Source organism: Neophocaena asiaeorientalis, unplaced genomic scaffold (genome assembly GCF_003031525.2).
Source record: "Neophocaena asiaeorientalis asiaeorientalis breed wild unplaced genomic scaffold, Neophocaena_asiaeorientalis_V1.1 scaffold915, whole genome shotgun sequence".
NCBI lineage: Eukaryota > Metazoa > Chordata > Mammalia > Artiodactyla > Phocoenidae > Neophocaena > Neophocaena asiaeorientalis.
The window spans coordinates 181,038-194,118 of NW_020172448.1; the positions used below are offsets into that span (position 1 = coordinate 181,038).

General features: G+C 36.7%; 1 protein-coding gene across 3 annotated transcripts in view; it reads right to left on the reverse strand.

Moving 5' to 3' along the window:
* Positions 1 to 259: 259 nt before the first annotated feature.
* The window catches only part of NRIP1 (nuclear receptor interacting protein 1), a 96,094-nt gene continuing 83,272 nt past the window's right edge, over positions 260 to 13,081 (reverse strand). For all 3 annotated transcript variants that reach the window (XM_024737341.1, XM_024737340.1, XM_024737339.1), the window contains one exon: positions 260 to 7,546. In XM_024737341.1, the coding sequence (XP_024593109.1) occupies positions 3,718 to 7,188 (3,471 nt within the window). In that variant the 5' untranslated portion in view covers positions 7,189 to 7,546 and the 3' untranslated portion in view covers positions 260 to 3,717. The remainder of the gene's footprint in view (positions 7,547 to 13,081) is intronic.

Below are 13,081 nucleotides of genomic sequence, written 5' to 3' on the forward strand. Positions count from 1 at the left end.
ACACACCAAGCAATAGCATCAAGGCTGGGCAGAAGAGGCTATATAGGCTGATTGTCTTTCTGAGCTATGCTTCAATTGCCCTGTCTCTAGATATACTAACTCGCAGGCCACCTTCTTTTTTTTCCCTTTATTTTTCTGAGAAGGGCAAAGCATTCTTGAAGACTTGTTATTTTCATGACCAGAGACTTTTATGCTTATGGAAAACCTGAAAATCGGAGACAGCCCAGAAAATAACAATCATTTCAAACCAGAGACAATGCATTTTTTTCCCTCATTTATTCAAATTCACTGCAGGAAGTAAACACTAAAAGATTAAAAAACACAACAAAAAGTTCACACTGCAGTATGTACAGTTTCATGACATCACATGAAGAAATTAAATTTCTAATAAAAATGACAAATTATATTACTGAGCATATCGCATCAAAATTGGTTGTGTAAACCCCAGAATTCATACCATGAATGGTAATGTGCCTGTACTCCAGTACGCTGGAATACTCCTGGTATATTATTATGCTTCCAATGGGCTTAAAAAATTCATGAAAGTAGTTGTGTGAATTCTTTATGTTGAGACGTGGTTGACTTGATTTAAAAAGTTTTAAGACCCTTGGATTCAAAGCACATTCTTTCACAAAGCTTAAACCACGGAAGTCATGTCCAGAAATGGAATACTGTTATGTTGGGATGAGTATCTGATCTGACTGCTTAAGACATTTTGCCAAATGCACAGATGCACAGGGTCCCCCATGCACTTTTCATGCAGCAGGTAATCACAACTTAAATAAAAGGCTTACTCTATACATTTGTCCAGACTTGCAACTGTATACACACATGCACAATTTTTAAACCTGTCCGATTATATTTACACTTATACATGGAATATACAGAAACCAAAGAGATTAAAAGGCTTTTCTGTTGTATTAGAACAATACAAAATATGTATTTTTCATTAAGGAAATCACTATTTACATCACCTTTAAAAACCAATTTTAACATCTTCATGTAACAAGTCAATATATATATATATACATATTATATATATATATATAAAATATATACTCTCACCAGTTTACTCTTCTGTAAGATGCAGCAGAGAATAAACAGGTAATGCTACCTTACTGATGTCAATGAGAGCTGTAGTACCCTTTCACAAATGACTTTATTAGGAAGAAATTGTCTAGATGTCTAAAATAGTCCTTGAAAATGTGTATATGTGCATCCTTGTATCTACATATGCATAAATGAACTGCATTTATGGATGTAGGCCCTTTCTCACCGCTCTTCTTTAAAATCATACTAAACTCAAATTGGGGACACTCTAGTAAATCAGAACAGGTTTCTTTGTGGTCATGTTTATTTATATGTGACATACCTTCGTTTCTTTGACTGCTGACAACAGTAACAACAACAACAAAACAAATGACCAACCAAAGAAACAAACAAAAAAAGCAAAGCTGGCCCTTGATGTTCTTTTTCCTGACCTAAGTTTCGCCCCCTTGTAAAAGCCCATTTTCCCCTAACCAAGGGGGAATATCAATATTTTTTTCTAGCATACTTCTAAGGCTCCAGACCTTTCACAACGGCAGAAAAAAATGACTTGGTTAAAAGCTTATTTATACAGTGTAGACAATACGATTGTCACAGAATAAAGATGGGATGGAGTTGGATATCTTCACTGGCCAGTGGAATTTTCATGATGTAGCATAATATTCGCTCCTATTATTTTATAATATATCCAGTAACTATTTACAAATTATTTTGAGAAAAAAATAATCATTTAGGGTTTTAGATCATATTAGGAAATAACGCCCATTTTTAATATAAAAATCTTAGAAACAACCTCAAGTAGAACAATTTCAAATAGATTTCCTTCTAATTAACAGTCGATTGTATAACAATTTTTTGATAGGTCAGTTGCTAACTCAGCTCACAATTAAACCCAAAAATATCTGGTGAAAGAATTGTGGATTGTAAAAACTGAACTGAAAAGCATGGACTTGTTTCAAGATAGAAACCCCATGCGGCTCGATAATACATTAAGTTCTTCCAAGAAAACATCAATGTTTACTTTTAATCACTATTTTAAAATAACAGATCCGATGGAGTGACTGTGTACAAATCTGTCATGTGTATGTGCCCTTTGTACTTTTTTGTTTAGTCAATCTGAGTCTAGTGCCCTTCTTGGGTTTGAAATAAATGTTTTCATCTTTGTCAGCACTGTTCTTAGGACAATGGTTTTAATAGAAGTTAAGGATGTATTCAGGAGGAGTTGCCAAACCATCCTGGAATCACCTGAGTTTGGTAAGTGGCCCTGTTATTCCATCCCTAAGGCTAATTAAGTAGATGTTACTCATTAGAACACACAAATAATCACAGATTTTCCTGAGATGTTGAGCCAAATATGAAAGTTGTCCCCTCCACCCGATTTTTTTTTTGTCATAAAAAGTATTCTGAACCCGATTTCCAAAGACATAGCAGTAATATATGAAGTACAATATTGCAAATTTTGAGTTGATGTGTGACTGTACTGGGGAAAATACAGGCATCAGATAGTTTGTTCACAATCCTGTGTTGAGAGAAGTCATAGGCAATGGTTTCGATTTTCAAAATTCAAATTTCAGTGTGCAGAAGAAACACCTAGGGAGTATTATTAAGATGCAGAAGGAAGATTCCCAGGTCCACTTAGCAGAGATTCTTGTTCTGTAGATCTGAGATGCTGCCTAGGAATCTGCATTTTAAAACAAGTGCTCCAGATGATTCTAATGCAGGTGGTCTGAGTCCAACTTTAAGAAACCCTGGTCATAAGACTCACAGGTACCACAGAAACGGTGAGAAGTAGCTTTTACAAGAGATGGTGAAAACTGTCCAAAGAAAAGCCATTTTGCTTGTTAAAAACAACTTCTTATTTCAACTATTCAGGAAACCACCTGAAGATACATGTTAACTTTCCTAATTCTGTAAAAGGAGGAATATGAATTTAGTAAAGTAGTTAAAATACAAAAATGGAAATCTGCCTTTTTTTTAAAGATCTATCAAACTTCCATCAATTGTAATCAATGTTTACTAAGTAGTACAAGGTTTAAAGAAATACAGTATATTGAAAAGGATTGGGGTGGGGCAGACACATTGAGGAACCACAAAACCCCTTCCAAGAATTAAAAATAAATGTGTTTTCTTTCTTTTTTTTTTTTTTAGCAAAAGTGAAAAATGTAATCATATTTTTTTCTAATTTGTTTTTGAACTGAAAAAATGAATCAGTATTAGGTTTTTTGATTCAATAATTATCCTTTAAGGAGTTATTATTTAACAATTTGGACTTTAAAAAAACGTGTTAGGTATGCTGACTTCTGAAAAGCAAAATAAAGTACCCTAATAAAGGCAGCAATGCATTAATCCACTGTGGGTGGAGATTCACATTTTAATTTATGCCTATTATTTACGATTAAAAAAGAATATCATTCATGGGCTACTCACAGTTGTTGTCTGATGCATAAGAAGGTGTTAAACAACCAATTGCTAGTTCAGCAGCTTCCTCATGACATCTAATGTAAAGCAAGAAGTAGTATGCATATTTAAACATCACAGTAACCAATTCTTTTCAAAATGAAAAAGTTTCAGTTACACCATGCTTTTCTCAAATCATGCGCTTATTTATACAGATCTCAAGTTCATACTAGTTAGTTTTAAAAAGATCCAAAGATGGATGGCAGGTACATTTTATTCTGATTCTTTTTTTATTGTTAGCACGTTTCCCAGAAGTCCATAAACTTCTCCATTTGCACTGTGTGGGCGAGAGGCATTATTTCCCATATGGCTATTGTAAGTGCTTCTCAAATTAAAGAAAGAAGCTTTAGTTTCTGCAGCAGGAAGTAACTCCTCTTTGATTGTAACCTGTGAGATACTTTCAGCAGATGAAGGCTCCCTCCAAATGTCCTTGTCCTGTGTTTCTCGACTGGTAACAGAACTGCCTCCTTTCTGGAGCATGTAATACAGTATTGGGTTAGTTTTGGTCAGTCTCGGAGAGTCTTTCTCATACTCATTCTTATCCACATCTGTGATAACCCACTTGATGGGTCCCTTCTCACTGGGCACGGAACACCCATTCACAAGCCCAGATTCTGGTCTAGACCCTGCGCAGCCCAGGTGCTCAGGGAAAGGAGGGCTCACAGGAGGCTTTCCTACACCGGGGTATGGAAATGTCCTGTGGCCCATGCAGCTGTTGGGCTGAGCTGCACTGTACATCAGTCCGTTCAAAGAAGAAATGCTGAATTCAGGCTTGCTATTGGTCACAGTGCTTCTGTGTCCTTTTTTTTTACTGTCGATGACAGAATTACTCCTGTGCTGAGACAAATCTCTCACACAGTTTTCTGAGAGAAGCAGCTGTTTCAGAACGTTGAAGCTTTTGCTCTCTCTGGCCCAATTCCTGTGTTCGCTGTCACTCGCTGAACCGTGGCTGGCAGGATATTTAAACTCAAGATCATTTCTGCTAAGCTTCAGCTCTTGCTGGTTAAGCAAGGACCCATACAGCACCTTCGGAGCACTGGGACTGTTTGCAGCATCGACTATGTTATTTCTCATCTTTTTAAATGGATTTTCTAACGGCTCAGTGTGAAGCTTCCTTTTTTTAGGGACCATGCAAAGATTCTTTGAGTCTACAAGTGTCAGTTCACTATTTCTGTGACTGCTGTCCAGGTCATCAGCCGGGTGACTCTCTTGGTTTTGTCTCAGCAGTCGACTTAGCAGACCGTTCTTAGAGAAAGAAAAATCCTGAGGTGAGACCGGCTCCGATTTGAAGTCCTTGGACGCTGGTAAGACAGCTGTGCTTCCCTGCAAGGCAGGAGCCACGCCTAAGAAGGGGGCACCCTGAGCGTCGTGGCTCAAGGGCACATTTGTGGTATGCGTATGCAAGTCATCGCAAGGCTCAGATTTTATTTTCACCATCAATATTTGTTCACTTAAAGCTCTATCTGTATGTTCCTGAGTACTTTCATCTCTTAAGGGCATCTTCTCTTTCTTTTCGGGCTTCCCTTTGTTGGGGTTTCCCAGCAGCAACTGGAGGACGGTGCGCCTTTCAAGCAGATTTTCTATTTCAGAACCAGAAAGTCCTGGTTCAGGACCTGTTGCGTGACTGCCGAATGCTTTATTTTCTTCAACTGCATTTGTTTTATTTGAGAGCAGAGGGCTATTTAGTCTATCAGTCATACCTGTAGGCTTCTCTGTGTTTACACTCAGCAGCTGTTTACTGGGTCTCTGCTCTTCCCCTGACACAGAAGACTGCATTCCACATTGCGCTAAATTTTGTAACAGTTTACTGGCACTGAAAGTGGCAGAGTTTTGTGTGCCTTCATTTTGGACTGGTTTCTCCCCTTGCGATTCTTTGCTTTTTGTAAGGTCCATCAGGTGGTTTGATGTGGTATTCGTTGGCTTTTCAGACTGAGGGCCACAGGCATACAGTGGGGAATTCCATTTGATGACCAGAGAGTGTTGGGAAAGGTTGATGGGAGACTCGGCTTTGGTGGATGCAAGTAATGGTGGAGTGCTCACTGGAGTAGTCCTGCTGGTACTAGGGCTTTCTATGACAGAAGTCCGCGTGTAATTATGTGTGCTGAACTTTGTCCCATCACTGTGTGGTTCCTGAGGGCTGTTGTTTCTTTCTACGTTTTCTTCATTCTTATGGCCAAGTAGCAACTGAAGCAGGGTTACTTTCTGGTGCGAATTTAGCTTAGAATTCTTTGAGGTATCTTGATCTTCTTTGATATCTACTTCGGGGACTTTGGGATCCCAAGTGTTTAGCAAGGACTGAGTTAAGTTATCCAGAGAAACAGGCTGGTCAGGTTCTGGTTTTTCGATTCGGTGTTTGCAAGACAAGTCTATGGGAACACAGTTGGAATATGAACTTTCATCACCACTGCTATCATCTGTAAAACTAGGATTGTTATCTGAGTATTCATCAATAGTTGTAGGTGTACTGCTCTCCTCAAAAAGGCTTCCTTTCTCACTATGACTGTGTCCGTTCATTGGCTTAGGTATGGTCTGGCTTTTAAGGAGATGTAAAAGCAAACTGTTATTAGCAGCTTGTTTTGCATTGCTTCTTTCCAGTGAGTTCTTATAGCCTGCATTTTTGGGGGAAGAAGGAACAATACCCATCGGAGTCTGAAATGTTGTACTTTTGCTAGCCATTAGTTTGTTTGATGATGTTCTTGCCTGACCATTAAGATGGCTTGACATTCCTTTTGAGAACTGGAAACTGCCCACATCCTTTTGGCCATTTTCTTGTAATCTGGCCATAGCAGCAAGTCTTTCACTTGCCGCCTGATTTGCATTTTGTGTCTTTAAAGCGTGTTCTCGAGAATACTGCTGTAAATGGGCTTCGCTTGAAAGGAGTAATGCTAACTGGCTACAAGCAACACTTGGCTTGGGTGAAGTGGCAGGACTAGCCCTTTTTTCCACCATGCTCGCGACAGCCTGTAACCTCGCAGCACATGACAAGGGTTCACTCATGACCTTCGTGCCACTCTGTCCAACGTGATGAGGTGACTCTACGAACCTATCTCTGATGAGGTTTTTAGTTGCGTCAGGGAGACTGGTATCGGGCTTTTGATCTTTAGCTTTACTTTTCTTCAGCAAAGTTTTTAAGTGACTTGATGCGACACCGTAGCACCTTAAATCCTTCTCCACTTTTAAAGAATTATGACTGAGGGCGTACCCTTGCTCCTTGAGGCTCTGCCTGATCTGCTGTGACAGAGCAACGGTCTGCAGCCTAGAGCTGAACGACTGAAGCAAAGAGGCCAGTACCGTGTTATCCTGTTTGCCTTTAGGCACACTGTCAGCCATGCCAGCCAGCAAAGCTTCCTTCTTTACGTTTAAATTTACGATGGAATCAGACAGCCTCTTCCGCTTCGCTGCATTCCAGTCCTCAGAAGACTGCAAGAGTCTGGCTTTTTTGAGATGCAGCATGCCAGATCCCTGATATGTATGTGTGTTGAGAACTGGACCATTACTCTGACAGGTGGGAAATGCATTACCAGAAATGTTAAAGTTCTGATCTTCTTCATTACAGCCAGCAGACTTTTTGTCGATGGCAGTACCTGATCCCTCTGCTGCCTGATGCATTAGTAATCCTTCTAGGTAAGTTAAAACAATAGAATCCTGGTGCACATCAGAGCCAAGCTCTTCTCCATGAGTCATGTTCAAGAGAAGTGTTCACAAAGGCTTGGTTTCTATTCACTTTGAAGAATGGTTTTCTGTGGGTGAGTGAGATGTAACTTCAATTAGTGAATGTCGGTTTCTCACCTTCCATAGTAATTAGACAGAGGTGTACTGTTCCGTTCTGACCGGGATTGGTCTGCTGGTTGACAATGACGAGACAAAAGGCAGGCAGGCTCCCAACGCAGCCTGACTGCAGAGTTGATAACTCCCAAGCAAGAAGCAGCAGCAGAATTCCTCAACACACAGGTCTGCAGCAGCAAGCAGATAGAATCCTTAGTGAATATACTGCTCCTCCTTCTTCACCTTTTGTTCCACAATAAATGCAAATATCAGTGTTCTATAAAATAAATAAATAAAAATAGTTAAGGAGGTGAAGCATTAGAATTATGCTGTGATACCTGTAAGCAGAAAAATACAGCACTTGTCAGTTTCTAAGTGTATATGTACAATATACATATATATGCATTGTAGTCACTTCTTCAGTAATTTATGTTACTGTTATTCCTATTAAATTGGAAACCTCTACTGGAAATCCTATGGATTAATCCATATTGTTAAAATGATCCAATCAGAAGAGAAAATACTTTAATGTTACATAACTGTCTTCAAAAGTCCACCAAGTTTCTGAATTTTCATAAACACCTTTCTGCAAAGTGATGTGAATGCTAAGTCTTTTCTGTAGCACCACAGCTCTATGAGGGGCTAGAACGAGCTTCCTTATGTTATGAAGAGCTTAGGAAGGAACAAGAGAAGTATCGAAAAAGGAAAAGAGATCCACGTGACATGGACTCAATCTAACGAGTGTGATGTGAGGTTGAGGCCGACACAATGGATTCACTTCTGGTATCATCCCCCAAACATCAGACATCCCATAAGTAACCTGGAGCATTTCCGTTTTCAAAGACTTGGAAGCCCTAACAAGTATAAGATTCTTTTGTAGGCCTGTGCAAATTGTGAGTCTTAGTGGTACAAACGTTTACATATCATCACAAGCTTATTCACCCCTAGTTCTTACCACAACTTATTAAAAACAGAAGAGTGATCCTTCAGATGCTCATTCAGGTCTATCAAAGGCTTAACGTATCTGTTTTAAAATCCCCACACATGTGCTCCATGAAGAATTTTTAAAATGAGGTCCATTCCTAGCAGATGCAGAATACAGGTTACAGGTGAATCTATAGCCGTAAGTTTCTAGAATGTTCCTAATATATAATAAAATACTCCTCTCCTCCCTACCCATGCTATCTCTTTGTGTGTGACACTGTTATCAATAAGGATAAAATGTTACATGTGATTTAAAAAATTTTTTTAGAAGACTTAAAAATTAAAGTCATTATTTAAAAAAAATGTATTAGGGTACCTGCACCAATTTTTAGTTTAGAAAATGTGGTTACTGTAACACATAAAAGTATAACTATGTGTTTACACTAAGCTATCACATCATCCTGTAGAAGAGTGGGCAAGAAACAAATTTACAATAGACCTGAAGGAAAGAGGAATAATCGTTCTCAGAAAATTCTAAGTTAAAGTGGTTATTTTTCATTAATTTCTTTGAAAAGAAAATTCTATAAACAGCATCAATTACATGAACAAGAAGAAAAAGAGCTTTGCATAGAAACCTGTTTTTTTAAAACTTTTTAAGGTTAAAATTGTTTGATTTAAAGCTAGTATTATTAACCTGACTCATTTTCTTTCACTGGAAAGGCAACCAACCACATTATTTTTGAATCACCGACAGTTGGCTTACTTGATTTTACATACATATTACTTAAGAATGCTGCCAAGTGTGAACACTACCTGAGTACGGTCAGTTACAAATACCTAAATGTCAACACACATTTAAAAATTAGGCTTTTTTGGAGATTTGCAAGCAATATATTTAACAACTGGAATATTTTACAAAATACTGTGATTCATTAGCTTGTCAGTGGATCTACTGGTTTATTTATTTATTTTTTTTAATTTTTTTGCGGTACGCAGGCCTCTCACTGTTGTGGCCTCTCCGTTGCGGAGCACAGGCTCTGGATGCGCAGGCTCAGCGGCCATGGCTCATGGGCCCAGCCGCTCCGCGGCATGTGGGATCTTCCCGGACCAGGCCACGAACCCGTGTCCCCTGCATCGGCAGGCCGACTCTCAACCACTGCGCCACCAGGGAAGCCCCCTACTGGTTTATTTTTAACTTCAACAATGATTTTAAATATCAGAGCTTGTATACATGTCTATTTAAAAATATTCCATACTCTCTTCATAAACAAAATAAGGAAGAGACTTGACTTGTACAGCAAACACTTGTTAAAGTGATTTCTGCGGAAAGGGAAAAAGAATTATCCAAAATATTTGGTTTATGGAAGGTAAGAAGGACCAAAGGGAGTAAAAGTACTGAGGGGGCAGAAAAAAAAAGAATAGGAAAAAGAATTCAAATGAAGGTCTCACAAATTTTGCAACTCTCATGAGGTTTAGAAGGAAAAATTCAGCTTAGAAACTAAAATACATTAATAGCCTGTCTTTAAACATTAGGTTCGTAGGCATGATAGGCAAAATGAAGAAAGATTTCTTTAATGAACACTAAAAATACATATATATGTGTGTGTGTGTGTGTGTGTGTGTGTGTGTGTGTGTGTGTGTGTGTGAATGGGAAAAAAATAAAACCTACCCAGTGATAAATTAAAAGCTGACTGAACAATGTCTATTTCAACTTAGCTGTCATTTTTATAGGGTGATTCCATAAAATTTTTAGAAAAAGATTTTCTGGTTTTAACAAAAAATTTAGTGTAACATTTATTATACCAAGAAATGACTTAATTTTGATTTTGGAATTATCAGTCTAAATCAAAATCAGCTCTTTATAATTTTAATGAATTCATTTAACCCTCAGTATACCAAGAAAAACAGTCATCACCATTTACCATCTGGGTCCAATGAACATTTCATCACTACTTAGGTCAACTTATGAATAATTTACAGAAGAATAAAGAGATAATGTAAAACAACTTTGTTAGAATTTTTAATAAGAATTTACACATGGCAAACCCAGTTCTTAATTCTATATTTTCCTGGTTTTGAAGGATAACATATCTGAAATGGGCAAGGCACTTGGGAACTGATAGCTCAACTACTGTCATGCACGAACCTGGAAACACCCTGTAAATACCAATTCCAGATTTCAAATACATGTCTAAAAGGTTCTAGCTTAATCATCACTTCTGAGTCTTCTTCTTGTACTTGTAGAATTCAAAATGTGTTACTTTGGAAAACTTGGACAGCTCAAAATTATACTGAGGAAAGAGGGACAGAAATCTTCCTTGTTATGTAATTGCAAAATATTTTTTTTATTTTTTAGATTTATTAATACCAATTACAGTGATCAATCCAAAGAATTATGTCATTTTCATGTCATCTACTTCCTTCCAATCTCTTGTCACACACCAGCCGTGTGTATTCGTACACTTCTGTTTCAAAAAATGTGGGTGTGTCAACATCATAAAAGAACCAAGATAGGGCAGGCAAGGTTCTTGTCACAAAATACTGAATGAAGTCCTTCCTAATAAGCAACTAACTGGAGGAAAACACTGTTATTTCCTTTTTGTCTTTAGGACTATATTGTTATGGTAACTATGTGAAGTGATGGATATGTCAACTAACCTCACTTTGGTAATCATGTGCATATCAAATCATCACATTACACACCTTATAAAATATGGTATGTCAATTATATCTCAATTAAGCTGGGGTGAAAAAGAACTACCTCTTCACTCATTGATCCTTGAGTTTGAGAAAATTCATCTTGGATACTGTCATCTGAAGACAACAGTCCGAGATGTTGCTTATACACTCAATGTCACCATCATCAATCATGTATAGAATGGTACTATCAGTCTCTTCGCACTCATCCAGTGACTCATCTAATTGAAGCATCTTCCTATGCCAACTTTCTTCTCTTTAACATTAGGGATGGAAAATAAAAAATACTGAATTCTCAACTATACTTACTACAAATTTAAAACAAAAGAGAAAGACTACAAAGATAATCTCCGAACATTTTGTTACACTCTTGAAAGATAATACAGTATTAACAGGCTATGCTATTAGAAAACTGAAGATGATACAATAATGATGACATATTTCACTACTGCATCATCTTTCTAGGCACTTTCATTAACTTCCTTTGGCTTATAATCTTAGTCTTTATATCATACAGTCGGAAGTAAATGATGAATTAATTTCCAAAATGATAAAAGGGCAAAATGATTAAAGATACAGGAAAAATAAGATCACTAAGATTCCATAATGTATGTTTGAGTTATAAAAAGTTCCAATGGATACACATGGTAATAACAAGATATACTTTTTTTTCCTATTGAAAACACATTCATTGAAACATTAAAAAAGAATAAAAGTCATATAACACAATCCTTCCTACCAAACAAACAACTTCAAACTAAAACTGGGTTCAAAGAACCCTGACTGTATACCAAGGGTTAATGCATTTCAAGATAATTTAATAAAATTCATGTATAACCATTTTACAGTGTTAAAATTATAAATGAAATCCTTTTATTAATATAAAATTGTTTATAAGCATAAAAATACCTTTAAATTTAATAAAATTGAGATTTTATTGGTCCACTAGCATGCAGCGAAAAGAATTATTGTTGTGGCAGGACAGAATTATTAAAAATAAAAATAAAATCAAACTAAACCATAAATGAATTTCAAGCAGTCTTGGCCATATGCATAGATAGATTTTGGCAAAGATCCAAGTTTCAATATGCAGACTAGTTTAATGAAATATCTAGTAAAATGCTTGAATTCAAAGTACGTTTTTCTAAAAAGCTACATTTAAAAAAAAGAACTTGAAAAATAAGACTCAACATAATGTAACTTTTTTCTTAGCGCTTTAGTTCATAAAAGACAGTTGTAAATAATTTGCATATTAACAATTCCTAACTAGGTGTTATATTGATTCTCTAAAGCAAAATATTTCCATTGCACTCTTTTACATTTTCTATTTGGAAATGGTTTATTAATAAGCAAAGGGAAAATTCACTGAATATTTAAACACTTTTATAAATGGTAAAGTCCAAGTAAAAAGATTTTACTTGGATAAATGAAGGACGCATCTAATAGGATTCTTATACGTGGGACTACTTTTGGTTGAAAGTACATGAGAAAGGTCTTTCTCTAGCTGTATTTAAGGAAAGGATTCAGTATCTCACTAGTAATCAAATTCTCCATTAAAAACACATTTCAATGATTAAACATCTATGAAGTCACTTTGCATGCTATTTAAATGACGTCTAATGAACACTTCACGACTTCCAATTGTTTCCATGAAATCTCCAATTTCTTCTGCATTATCAAGTAACACCTGTTTGAGTACTGAATTCAAAGGTATTTCTGCAATGCCACTTTAATGAGCATTTGGATTCTTGGCTCTGGGGTTCCTTAAAATGCAGAAGGAACTGAGAGGCTACTCCTATTGGACAATATTACCTAAGTTTCACTGTAGAGTACTTTGGGGATGCAATTTTATGCACAAGGAAAGACAAACATTAAGATGTTTCAGTAAGCATTAGAAGAAAAATATGTAAGTACTAAGAAAATTCAAAAGTCCTAATTATTGAAACTTTTACTTAAGCAATACAAATCCAGGTAAATGATTCAGAGAACTCTTGGTGGTCTCCAAGGTGAGACTTTGAAAGAAAGTTTTAGGAGCTGAACAGGAAAAACAAAACAAAACCCAAGAAAAATGTATCAAGAAGATGTAACACCAAACATTTTATGCAAATAGATGAGATTAGCTTTCTAAACCAAGGGCCGATGAAAAGTTAGAATATATAAAACCCAACACTTAATGTCATAGAACAATAAA